Genomic DNA, 14,083 nt, shown 5'->3' on the forward strand with positions numbered 1-14,083 from the left:
TAGGGAAAGATTATTAAAGCAATTTCACTACTCATTAAACAGAGGGGAAAAACACATGGGTCCTTGGAGCTAAGGACATTCCAAGCCTACACCCTGGAAATGGAGAAGGTTGTGTAGGCCAAAGAAAGGGGGCCGGTGAGTGTGCCTAGGAGAAATACAAAGAGCGTCTAAAGCAGCATTTCCCAACTTGCTTGGCTTTTTAAATCAGGGGTTGAGGGTGGGATGAATAGACAGAGCACAGAGAATTTTTAGGGCAGTGAAACCATTCTGTATGATGCTATCACAGTGGCTACATGTCATTTGACACTTGTCAAAATCTATAGAAATAGAAAGTACGATACCAGGAGTAAACCCTAATGTGAACTATGGACTTCGGGTAACAATGATGTGTTAATGTAGGCCCAGCAATTCCAACACAGGTACCACCGTGGTGCGGGATGTTGATAACGGGGGAGGCTGTGTGTATAGAGGGGGGAAGGGGTATTTGGGAACGTTCTGTGCTTTCTGCTCAGTGTTGCTGTGAACTTAAAACTGCTCTAAAAAAATCTATTTACATTTAAAACAACAACAACAAGTTAATGCTCTCTCTCAATACATTGCAGGGTCTTCCCACTGGAGTGCTCTGTGGCCCAGAGGAGGTGAGACAAGCACTGGGTTGAACCAAGTGGAAAAGGTTTCCTGAGTAAGGATGAAAAAGAACCTTTCGTGTCCTAGCAGATGCCAAGAACCTCCCCCAGGAGAACACTGCCAACAACCTTCCCCACATTTTCTACAGACCATGAGGAGAGTGCCCCAAAGCAGTCTGGGAAATGCTGAGCTGGAAAATAGAAGGAAAAGCCAGTGAAAATGTCCAGGGGTCTGGGTAGGGGTTTCTGATCAACAACATGTAGAGTCCATCCAGACTCCCAGAAGATGGAGACACAGGACAAGCTAAGGGTTGGCAACAGTTTGATATCGGAATTGAGAATGGACTAGAAAAGCCCAGAAAAGAGTCTGCTGAGAGAACAGTCTAAGCAAGGGACAGCCACAGATTATTTCAGAAAGTTGGAGCTCTTGAGCCCATTTCTTGTGACCTCCTACCATTCCAAGTACTATGCTCTTTTCTCTACCAGAACACAGTACTCTGTCCTCCTTTCCTTCTGTTACGTGACCACCATACAACCTCCCAAGCTCTACAGTCTTCTTTCGGGTCAAAAGCGCATGCCATCGTTTATCTGTGACTCCCTTTGAACTCCTACCAATGTTATTTAAAAAAAAAAAACAAAGAGCTGCCAAGAGGCCTAGGTAAAGCAATAAAAAGTTGGCAATCACAACTTCCCTTAAACAGAGAAATACAATATGTGCATTGTAGGAACAGTAGGCAGCAATCATGTGGAATAATTAATAGTTAGGTCTCAGGCAGAGATTACTAAACCTGATTGAATTCTCCCCTCTGTTAGGGTTTAAGAGAAGTTAAGGAAGGAGAAAAGCAGCTTCTGAACAGGCAAAACCAACAGACAATGGAGCAGCGTAGCCTAGTGGCAACACAGACACTCCACACTCCCAATACTTGGGGCAGCTCAGCCGACTCGGAACCAGGGAAGGCCTCTCCTCCCTCCACCAAACCACCAACAGTCCATCTTTCCATCACGCCTCTCAGTGGCCAAGAGTACAAATCTGCAACCTGCACTCTATTCTGGCCGGAGGGCCACCGGAACTCCTACAATGGTCTGGAGCACAGGAGGCTTTAAAGGAGCAAGGACTAAACACCATCCGCATTTGTAAGGAGGCCTGAATTCTGTCCCTAGATACCAACGCTGTAAGACGTCCTGAAGGACAAGAGTTGAACCTCAAATCATAAGAGCAGTTGTTCAAACCATGGATCCAAAACAGAAACCATCCTAGACTAAATCAGAATCTCACTGAGTGGAGCTGGGCAAGAGTATTTTGGGAAAGAGCCTCTGGTCATGCTGAAGTACATCCTGGTTAGGAACTACTACTACCTTAGAGCATCTTGAAGGGAAGCTAGAACATCCTCCCAGAAAAGCAACCGCTCTAAGTTGTCACTGCCTCTTCTCTCAAGCTGGCTCAGTGCCTGAAGCATGACAGGTGAGCAGGGCAACAAGGTAGACCAGCATGGCCTTGAGTTTAAGGGGGCCCGGGTTCATACCAGGGGCCTGTGCTCATACCAACAGATGACTCTTTCAACCCTGCTCTTCTGACCCCTCCAATCAGCATTCCTCCATCCATAACAAGGTTGAATGATCTCCTTGTTGGCCGACTAGCAACCTTCCACATTCATTCGGCAAATATTTAATGAATGCCAATCACACTTTAGGTTAGTCAACGTTGGGAATACAACAGAGAACCAGATAGACAGAGTCCCACCCTCGCAGGGCTAGTGATCCGATCAGAGACAGTAAACAAGTGAAAAAACAATCTAACTATGTGAAACAGCAATCAGTTACACTTGTGACATGATGGGAACCGTAAGGGAGGAGGCTACCTACTTAGATGGTGTCAGATGACTTGTAAGCCAAGGCCAGAGGGGGCTGAATTCTAAATGGCCCTCAAGTTTGTACCCCCAGACTACACGCCCTGCGTAAAACCTTTCTCTTGGTGGAGTTATGAACTGAATGTTTGTGCACCCCTCTGCCCCTCCATTCCTGTGTCGAAGCCCTAATCCCCCACGTGATGTATTAGGAGGTGAGGCCTTTGGGAGGTGATTTGGGAGGTTTGGATGAATTAGGGTAGGGTCCTCATGATGGGATTAGTGCTCTTAAGAGAAACCAGAGAGCTTTCTCTTGCTCTCTCCCTGCCCCGTGAAAACACAGCGACAAGGCATCTGCAACAGGGCTCTTACTAGGAACTGAGCCGGCCCCCTGACCGTGCAACTTCTCAGCCTCCAGAACAGTGAGAAATAAACGTCCCTTGTTTAAAGCCACCCAGTCTATGGTATTTTGTTATAGCAGCAAGAGCAGACTCGAAGACATGGGCTGGTTGGAGTCTGAGATGTGCTTCTAACCAACACAAGACAGCAAACGTGAAGAGACTTAGCAGATACATTTAAAGCCCCCAGTCTGGGATGCCTGGGTGGCTCAGCAGGGCAAGTGTCTGACTTCGAGTCAGGTCATGATCTCACGCATGGCTCATTAGTTTGAGCCCCACGTTGGGCTCTATGCTCACAGCTCAGAGCCTGGAGTTTCCTTTGGATTCTGTGTCTCCCTCTCTCTCTGCCCCTCCTCTGCTCAGGCTCTCTCTGTCTCTCTCTCAAAAATAAACATTAAAAAAAATTTTTTTTTGAGTCCCTAATCTGCTGACTCTGAGTTAATGCAAAGGGAGATTATCCCGCACGGGCCTTAGTCAGGCGAGCGCCTCTCTCCTGCTGGCCTTGAAGAAGTCAACAGCCGGGTAGTGAGCTGTGGAACTAAGGGTCCTGATCCTACTGTTAACCCTAAGGAGCTGCATATTGCCAATAACCTGAACGGGCCTGGAATGACCCTGAGCCCCAGATGAGAAAGCAGCCAAGCCCAGGTCCCGAATGCGGCTGTGAGACTCCGAAGACAGGGCACCACCAGGCCTGTGCTCACGGACACTCGGAGAAGACGAATTGCTGGTAATTTGCTACGAGGCACAGAACACTAATACAGAGGGGAAGGACAGCCATGTGAAGAGCAAATGGAAGGATGTCCCGGCAGCAAAGAGCATGTGTGAAGAGAAAAAGGCTGGCATGTTCTACAAGTGTCCCGAAGGCGATTGTGGTCAGAAAGTGTAGGTTCGGAGAGAGGATCCGGGATGAGGTGGCAGGTGGTAGCCAGCAGCCAGATGGTCTTGTCTGCTCCTTGGAAAGCAAACTGGGAAAAGGGAAGGTTGGAACTGGGAGACCAGTTACACGGTCCTTTTTGAAATGGCAGGGGCTCGGTGGAGGGTAGGAGCAATGGAAATGGACAGAAGAATGTGGATATGAGACACGTGGCAGGCCCTGCTGATACCCCCGTGCTGGGTGCTGAGGGAGACACGGGCTCAAGGTGTGCTCCTGACTGCTCAGACCAGGATGCCACCAAACAACAGAAAACCACATCTGGGGACGAGCCCGAGCACCTCATCTGAGACATATGACACCTGGGAAGCCCGAGGAGATACCAAATACAAAGCTGGCTATCTCATCCGGAGCTCAGAGGGTAGTTTAGGCTGGAGAAATCAACATGGGCTTTACACCTACACGCAGCCACGACCTCACTTTAATAAACTCTCTGCTCAATCCCTAGAGCCCCAGAACTATGAGAAATAAATATCTGTTGTTTGTAAGCCACCCAGTCTACCGTATTTTGTTATAGCAGCCGAGCCGACTAAGACACAGCAGACATAGGGCTACAACGTACATATGAAGTGAAAAGATAGATCCAAGTTTTCCTGTCTCAAATAAAAGTACTTTAGATTTTCTGCACCAGTGCAATAATGCTTAAATTTGGGATGTACTCAGTTGAAAGGCAGTATTATAATCAAACTGTTTTCACTAAAATGGAAGAATTGTTCACATTAAATTATCTTTATTTTTTTTAATTGTTTTTAATGTTTATTTATTTTTGAGACGGAGAGAGACAGAGCATGAACAGGGGAGGGGCAGAGAGAGAGGGAGACACAGAATCCGAAACGGGCTCCAGGCTCTGAGCTGTCAGCACAGAGCCCAACGCGGGGCTTGAACTCACGGACCATGAGATCATGACCTGAGCCGAAGTCGGACACTCAACCGACTGAGCCACCCAGGCGCCCCACATTAAATTATCTTTAATAAAATTAAAGATTATTTAGACTACTGACGTGCAATGTGAAAAAATCAGAAATGATGGGTTCAGCAATAAAGGAATGATTAATAATAACTTACGATACATCTACAAGATCATTCTATAGCCATATAAAAAATTATGATTTTGAAGAATATTTTTAAAAACACAAGAATACTGGGGAGCCTGGGTGGCTCAGTTGGTTGAGACTTTGGCTCAGGTCATGATTTTATGGTTCATGGGTTTGAGCCCCGCATCAGGCTCTGTGCTGACAGTGCAGAGCCTGGAGCCTGTTTCAGACTCTGTGTCTCCCTCTCTCTACCCCTCCTCTGCTGGTTCTCTGTCTCTCTTTCTCTCTCAAAAGCAAATAAACAATTAAAAAACACACACACACAAGAATGTTAAAAAAACAACAAATCCCCAAAAAACCAGAAGAAAGTTTACAATCTATTAAGTGAGAAGCGTACACAGTAATAAAGCATGATTCAAAATTTGTAAGACCCTAAGTATGGGTTTCAAAACATACAGAAATGCTACATTTATGGCACAGAAAACAGACCAAAAGAAGTTACAACAAAGTAGTTAGCAGTGGTTGTCATTGGTGTAGAAATTATAATTTTCATTTCTGTCACACATTTCTCCATAAAATTTGTTAAGCAGATAAACACTACCTTCGCCATAGAGAAAAAACATATATTCTTTTAAAAAATGACCCACCGACAGACCCTGGCTTCTTAGTCTTACCCGACCCTTCTCTTTCTTGTGTTCCTGGTGAAGAGCTTGAACTCGGGCGGTCCACTTGCTTTCCTACGACACAGTAAAACAACAGTAATTTATGTGCAATAAAATTGACTCAAAATGGAAGCTTCCTTTGTAGTGAGTACCTCTGGAACCCAACTACCTACTTGGTAAAATTTTAGCAAGCATTTTTTAGATTATAGACGTTCAAAAGTGTCTAAATACATTTGCACGTGGTTATCATCTTAAACTCTAAGGCAGGGGTCAGGAAACATTTTCTCTTAAGGGACTAACAGTAAATATTTTAGGCTCTGGGGCCAAAGGACTCAGTCACCACTACCAGCAGTAGGAGAATATCCACTAGATAATACATAAATGGGTGGGCATGGCTGTGTTCCAATAAAATTTTGTTTTCAAAAATAGGTGCTAGTTTGGCAGTCGAAGGAGCTAAAAGGAAACACCAGGGTTTCTTTTTTTTTTTTTTAAATGTTTATTTATTTATCTTTAAGAGAGAGAGAATGCAAGATGGGGAGGGGCAGAGAAAGTGGGAGGGAGACAGAGAATCTGAAGTTGGCTCTGTGCTATCAGCACAAAGCCCAATGCGGGGCTTGAACCCACGAACTGTGAGATCATGACCTGAGCCGAAGTCAGGTACTCAACCGACTGAGTCTCCCAGGTGCCCCAAGAAACACGAAGGCTTCTGAGGCCTTGGGTTCTGACCTGACAACACAGCTCACAGGAAGGAAACAAAAGAATTTTAGGTGGGACTTTGGGATTCATAATTGCTCCTTCAATTCCTGAGCCCAGCTCACAGGGAGCAACTGTCAACAGTTCAATACAAGACACAATTCGCGGTCCCCTACCACATGCTAGGGGCCTCGCTGGGCTGTAGTGGCCAGCTGGGCGAGGACTGAGGGACACACTCTGCCTTGAATAGGAGGAAAGTGGACCTAACAATAGACAGCCCCCCCATAATGTGCATGTGAGCGACCTTCTCAGGACCTTTGCTTGAGGGGAACTACCCAGATGCAATAGCCCAAAGGTCCAGGAGAACTCTCTAGAAGAGGTGCTGCCCATCTGAAGAATTAAGCCGCAGGTCCTGAAAACTGAGAGGTGTGTGACAAAGAAAGCCACAAGGGCAAAAGCAGAACCACAGAATGCTGTCTCCTGGGACCCATGAGCTGTTTGGTGCAGCTGGGAGCGTTGAGGTAAAGCCGAGAACAGTGCGGGATACCACAGGGTCCAGATCCTCAGGGACTCTGGCTGCTGGTTAAGGATTCCAGACTTGGCTCTGTGAAGAATGGGGAGCCGTGGGAGGATAAGACAGGACAGTGACGTGGCCGGCATGGCTGCACGGTGGAAGGCCAATGGCCGGGGAGAGAGGCAAGACGTGAGCAGCAACGTAAGAAACAGTGGCAGTGGTCTGTATTCCAAAAATACACTTACTTTTTAAAATGATATGTATGTATTTTTTAATATCATTTATTGTTAAGTTGGCTAACACACGGTATGTATGGTGTGCTCCTGGTTGGGGAGGTAGATTCCCGGGGTTCATCGCTTACATACAACACCCAGTGCTCATCCCAACCAGTGCTCTCCTCAATGCCCATCACCCATTTTCTCCTCTCCCCCATCAACCCTCAGTTTGTTCTCTATATTTAACAGTCTCTTATGGTTTGCCTCCCTCTCTGTTTGTAACTATTTTTTCCCCTTCCCTTCCCCTATGGTCTTCTGTTAAGTTTCTCAAGTTCTACACATGAGTGAAAACATGTATCTGTCTTTCTCTGACTGACTTATTTCACTTAGCATAATGTCCTCCACTTCTATCCATGTTGCTGCCAATGGCCAGATTTCATTCTTTCTCATTGCCAAGTAGTATTCCATTGTATATATAAATCACATCTTCTTTATCCATTCATCAGTTGATGGACATTTAGGCTCTTTCCATAACTTGGCTATTGTTGAAAGCGCTGCTATAAACATTGGGGTACACGAGCCCCTATGCATCAGCACTCCGGTATTCTTTGGATAAATTCCTATTTATTGGATTTATTCCTATTATTGCTGGGTCGTAGGGCAGTTCTATTTTTAATTTTTTGAGGAACCTCCACACTGTTTTCCAGAGCAGTTGCACCAGTTTGCGTTCCCACCGACAATGCAAGAGGGTTCCGTTTCTCCACATCCTCACCAGCATCTGTTGTTTCCTGAGTTGTTAATTTTAGCCACTCTGACTGGTATGAGGTGGTATCTCAATGTGGTTTTGATTTGTATTTCCCTGATGATAAGTGATGTTTAGCATCTTTTCATGTGTCTGTTGGCCATCTGGATGTCTTCTTTGGAAAAGTGTCTATTCACGTCTTTTGCCCATGTCTTCACTGGATTATTTGTTTGTCGGGTGTTGAGTTTGGTAAGTTCTTTATAGTTTTTGGATACTAATCCTTTATCCAATATGTCGTTTGCAAATATTTTTTTCAACAAAATCCTAACTTCATAAACTTTAATCTCCATTTGTTTCCTGGTAAAAAGCAATGTTCCCCTAAACCAGGAGGGCGAAAATTGCCAGAATGACAACTGTGCTGATTATGGACACCACTTTCCACATGACTGTTTAGGTTTCATAAATGAAGAAGACCATCAGTACAGCAATGCAGCCAGATATTTCAGCTCTAAAAATAAAGTTAGTGCTTCATTATGCCTTTCTAGGGCTTTTGACAGCAGGGACCTACCTCTGAAATACGAAAAATAAACTCTAAGGTAATCCCACACAATTCAAGTTGATACTGTGTTAGCCAAAAACGTAACAGTTTTGCCAATCAGTCTATATCTGCATCTGTTAGTCAATCAACAAGCATCTAATGAACGGCTATGATTAATTATATGTGTATTAGGAGACAAGAAGAAAAGAACTAGCTTCATGGTCATGGGAAGAGACAAATCCTTTTTTTATAGGAAATGCTTCCTGTAAACTGCTTCAGGAAGAAAAATCAGGCCCCGGCTGCAGTTACTGGCCACTGGCACATACCTGACTATCAAGAAGTTGCATCACATTCTGGAAATCCTGGGGATACTGAGGACGTTCTTCTTTAAACTCACGTGCGTCTTTTAACGTGCCAATATTGGACTTGATCTGCATGTTGGACTTCTGGATTTCTGACAATTGCTATGAAAGAAAATAAATGCAAACTCACTGGTGCAGATGTTTATACTTTCAAAAGACTGAACACAAATAAAATTGGGGAACATGTAGCCACTTTTATTTTCCTTTAATTTTTTTTAATGTTTATTTATTATTTTTTTTCAGACAGAGAGAGAGAGAGAGAGAGCAGGGGCAGAGGAGGGGCAGAGAGAGGGAGACACAGAATCTGAAGCAGGCTCCAGACTCCACATTGTCAGCACAGAGCCTGATGTGGGGCTCGAACTCAAGGACTGTGAGATCGTGACCTGAGCCGAAGTCGGATGCTTAACTGACTGAGCCACCTAGGCGCCCCAACATGTAGCCACGTTTAAATCCGACTATCCTTACTAGATGCTTGTTGTGCTTTTTCCTTCTCCCACCTACTGGTTTTCCGGTTTTCTTTCTGCTGCTTTCCAGTTTTTCCAACAGCATATGTACGGGGTGATTGCAACAGAAAGGACAACCTAACTTTCTAATCTTATACAATGGGTCTTAAAATTTCTGATGGGCACACACAGTGTCCAGAAACAGAGGAACTGCGTGCAGCTGGTTCTCATGATTATTTCTTTTTATTTTTTTACTTATTTGTATTCCTAATATAAATACAATTTTTTTATGTTCATTTATTTATTTACTTATTTATTTATTTTGAGAGAGGCGGTGAAGGCGGGGGCGGGGGGGCATGTGCAGGGGAGAGGCAGAGAGAGAGGGGGAGACAGAGAATCCCAAGCAGGCTCTGCCCTGTCAGCATAGACACTGATGCGGGGCTTGAGCTCATGCACTGTGAGATCATAACCTGAGCCAAAACCAAGAGTCAGATGCTTGACTGACTGAGCCAGCCAGGTGCCCAGGTTCTCATGACAATTGAGTGGTGAGGCCACCATCATCCTGCAACTGTATCCGTGAACCCATGAGGGACAACATGTTTTAATTTTACCTATTGCTTGTTATGTTATTCCTAAAGTTAGCAGCGGTAAAAAACCCTCAGAAAAATCACAGAAGGTAATACGTTAACCGAAGAAACAAAAGGGTGGGGAGCATCGCTCCCCTGCTTAAATCTGGGCTGAACACAGCCACTTCTTTTCAAAGAGTACAGTGTGAAATTGGTGGAGGCTGACTTCTCAGCAGAGAAACTTGACCGACACAACCTGAGCCGGGTGATCAAGGTCAACACCAACAACCATTAATCATGAAGAGAGTATTAGCCTTGAGATGATGTGATGAAAACTGTAACTTTATCACTGAGGGTTTCATCCCCCAAACCCGTAAGCCCAGTCTAACCAAGAGAAGACTCCTGGGTGAATTCCAGTAGAGGGGTGTCCTACTGACAGGTAAGGTACTCCTCAAAATTGTCCAGGTCACTGAAAACAAGTCAGAGAAACTGTCTCAGACAAGCTAAGGAGGTGTGACAACTAAATATCGTGCGGTATCCTAGAGAGGGCCCTGGAGCAGAAAAGTGACATTAGGTAAAAGCTAAAGAAGTGGAACCACAGTATGGAGTTTAATTAATACTAATATATCAGTATTGGCTCATCAACCGTAACAAATGTACCAGACTAAGTTGTCAGTAAGATGGAAAACTGTACAGGGTAGGAGAGGGGGGTGTTACATGAAATTTTCTGTACTGGATGCTCAATTTTTCTGTAAGCTTAACTATTCTAAAAAATGAAGTCTCTTATAAATAATAATTTTAGGGGCACTTGGATGGCTCAGTCAGGTAAGCATCCAACTCCTGGTTTCCACTCAGTTCATGATCTCTCAGTTCATGAGTTTGAGCCCCGTGTCGGGCTCTGCGCTGGCAGCATGGAGCCCGCTTGGGATTCTCGCTCTCTGCCCCTCCCCCACCCACACTGTTTCTGTCCCTCTCAAAATACATAAATAAACTTAAAAAATAATAATAATTTTAAAAACCATCTATAGCTAAAAATGGGTAAACAACCCACATGTTGTCAACTGATGAACAGACAAATGAAATACGATATTCATGGTTGTTGGCGAGGATGTGGAGAAAGAGGGTCTCTTTTGCATTGTTGGTGGGAATGCAAGCTGGTGCAGCCACTCTGGAAAACAGTATGGAGGTTCCTCAAAAAGCTAAAAATAGAACTCCCCTACGACCCAGCAATTGCACTACTAGGCATCTATCCATGGGATACAGGTGTGCTGTTTCGAAGGGACACATGCACCCCCATGTTTATAGCAGCACTATCAACAATAGTCAAAGTATGGAAAGAGCCCAAATGTCCATCGATGGATGAATGGATAAAGAAAATGTGGTATATATACATACATATACGTGTATATATATATATATATATATATGTATATATGTATATACATATATACACGTATATACACACACATACATACACAATGGAGTATTACTCAGCAATCAAAAAGAATGAAATCTTGCCATCTGCAACTATGTGGATGGAACTGGAGGGTATTATGCTAAGTGAAATTAGTCAGTCAGAGAAAGACAAAAATCATATGACTTCACTCATATGAGGACTTTAAGAGACAAAACAAATGAACATAAAGGAAGGGAAACAAAATAATATAAAAACAGGGAGGGGGACAAAACAGAAGATACTCATAAATATGGAGAACAAACTGAGGGTTGCTGGAGGGGTTGTAGGAGGGGGGGATGGGTTAAATGGGTAAGGGGTATTAAGGAATCTACTGAAATCATTGCTTCACTATATACTATTTTGGACGCAAATTTTAAAAAATAAAAAATAAAGTTAAATTAAAAAACAATCTGAAACTCTACATAAAAAAAAAAGAAAAAGAAGTATGATATTCACGGAATGGAAAATCATGAGGCAACTACAGGAATGAAAGAGTGATGTATATACATCCTTACGACGTGGATGAATCCCAGAAACATTATACTAACTGGGAAGCAGCTGCTCACAAAAGATCACATATTGTATGATTCAATTCACACATAACGTCCAGAATAGGCAGATCCACAGAGACAGAAAGCAGATCTGTGGTTGCCAGTGGCTTGGGGGAGGGAGTGCCAACGGGCACAACGTTTCTCGTGGTGATGAAATATTCCAAAACGTGAGGATGGATGCACAACCCTGTGAACATACTAAAAACTACCAAACTGTGCACTCTAAGTGGGTGAATTTTATGGTATAGAAACTATATCTCAATAAAGCCATCTTTTTACCACCCCACCCCCCAAAAAAGGTAGGAGTGGTAAAAAAGCCTTATGTGGGGAAAAGTCCCAATCCACTATTAAAATTATCCTGGGAGCAGGGAGCTGGGGGCAGGATCCTGGATGGAACCTTAGGCAAAAGAACTCTAATTAGCAGCTTATCACAAAGGGAAAAATGAGTACAGCCTTGATGAAGAAGATGTGAGAAGCCAGTCTTAAATCGGTTAGTATCGCAATCTACCAGTGGGTTATACGGCATCCCACTTTGAACCACAGATAGGAGTTCAGGAAAGGTCCCTGGTGCAGGCATCGAAAAAGAAACCATGGATAGAGAAATTACTGCCTACGTGTTCTGATGCTTAGAAACAACAACCAAGGAGAGGTGATATGGAATGACTGAACCAACAAGAAGTTGTAGCCCTACAAAAAAGACACAGTGAACCATCCAAATTTATTCCCTTTCAACTTTTTATTTGCAAATTACAACTTATAGAAATGTTGAGGGGCACCTGGGTGGTTCAGCTGATTGAGCAACTGACTCTTGATTTCGGCTCAGGTCATGATCTCACAGCTCATGAGATTGAGCCCTGCATTGGGCTCTGCACTGACAGCATGGAGTCTGCTTGAGATTCTCTCTCTCTCCCTCTTTCTCTCTCTGTTCTTCCCCTGCTAGTGCTTGTGCACTCTCTCAAAATAAATAAAAATTAAAAAAAAAAAAAAAGGAAAAAGAAAAGTTGAAAGAATAATATAATGAACACCCATTTGGACCAATTGTTAACATTTTGCCATGTTTGCTTTATAAAGATATGACGGGGCTGGCAAATTTTCTGTAAAGAGCCAGACGGTATTCTGGCTTCGGGAGACACATAAGGCCTTGGTGATAATCACTCACCTGTACGGCTCCAGCACAAAAGCACCACAGACAAAGTGTAAAGGAACATGTGTGGTCGTATGCCAATAAAACTTATGGACACAGAAATGTAAACTTCATGTAATTTTTATGTGTTGTGACATATTCTTCTTATGACCTTTTTCAACCATTTAGAAATATTAAAACCTTTCTTGGCTCACTGGCCATACAAAGATGGGTGGTATGTCAGATTCGGTTCACAGGTTGCGGTTTCCCTACCCCTATGCAAGAGTTCAAGGTGCTTTAGAGAAGGCCTTGAGCCATATTCCAAAAATATCTTTCCATTTTAGTTTGTAAAACTTGTTGGCCTCTAGAGGGAGCTCAAGGATCTTGCTTCCTTTCCCCAAGGGTGACCCAGGACTGGGCTGCCCATCCAGCTCAAATCATTTCTTCGCTGGAGGACAGCGATCACTGTCACAGAGGTTAAGGTCCCAGCCCAGCAAGCCATGTCTCTGTCTATACATGTGACCAGGGCAGTGTGGAACAAGACTGCTCCTATAGGGGATGGAGACTCATTTAGTTACATTCTGCTTGCTCAGAACAGCTGTCCTTCCCACCGGCCAGGAAGGGACCTGGCAAAAAAAATTCTACTTCTATCCTTTGTGGGTTGGCTTTCTTCTTCCACATTGGTGATCTGTGTCAGCCTTTCCGGAAAGTTCCTTTGGAACTTAGAAAGCTTCAGAATTCAGGGAGGAGGCTTATGGCTTATTGGCTATCCTAACTAGCTAAGGAAACAGAGACCCTCTTCTATGATCTGACCAAGGGTACCAAATGTACCAAATGTTCTTTTTTTTTTTTAAGATTTATGTAATCTTTATTTTTTTATTTTATTTTATTTTATTTTTTAAATTTTTTAAAGCTTTATTGATTTTTGAGGCAGAGAGAGAGAGAGCATGAACGGCAGAGGTTCAGAGAGAGATGGAGACACAGAATCTGAAACAGGCTCCAGGCTCTGAGCTGTCAGCACAGAGCCTGACGTGGGGCTCGAACTCACGGACTGTGAGATCATGACCTGAGCTGAAGTCAGACACTCAACCGACTGAGCCACCCGGGCGCCCCATAATCTTTAGTTTTTTAGTTAATCCCTATACCCAACATGGGGCTTGAACTCACAGCCTCGAGATTAAGCATTGCATGCTCCACCGACTGAGCCAGCCAGGAGCCCCTCAAATGTACCAAGTGTTCTGCACATGCGTTTGGAGCCAAAGCTCCCACTTTCAAAGAAATGACTTTTCTGACTTGCTCTGTCTTCTGTATGTCTCAAGCTCCCTTAGGACTCTCAAGAAAGGGGCTGTCTGGACCAAGGCACAATAAAGTGATTTCTAGATCCA

The 14,083-nt window shown here is 43.9% G+C and overlaps 1 protein-coding gene across 9 annotated transcripts in view; it reads right to left on the bottom strand.

Annotated features, from left to right (window-relative positions):
- DZIP1 (DAZ interacting zinc finger protein 1) overlaps positions 1 to 14,083 on the bottom strand; it is a 56,673-nt gene that overhangs the window by 25,501 nt on the left and 17,089 nt on the right. For all 9 annotated transcript variants that reach the window (XM_043581696.1, XM_043581729.1, XM_043581762.1 and 6 more), the window contains 2 exons: positions 8,524 to 8,661; positions 5,508 to 5,570 (listed from right to left, as the gene is read on the bottom strand). In XM_043581696.1, coding sequence (XP_043437631.1) covers positions 5,508 to 5,570; positions 8,524 to 8,661 — 201 coding nt within the window. The remainder of the gene's footprint in view (positions 1 to 5,507; positions 5,571 to 8,523; positions 8,662 to 14,083) is intronic.

The sequence above is a fragment of the Prionailurus bengalensis genome, chromosome A1 (genome assembly GCF_016509475.1).
Source record: "Prionailurus bengalensis isolate Pbe53 chromosome A1, Fcat_Pben_1.1_paternal_pri, whole genome shotgun sequence".
NCBI classification, from domain to species: domain Eukaryota; kingdom Metazoa; phylum Chordata; class Mammalia; order Carnivora; family Felidae; genus Prionailurus; species Prionailurus bengalensis.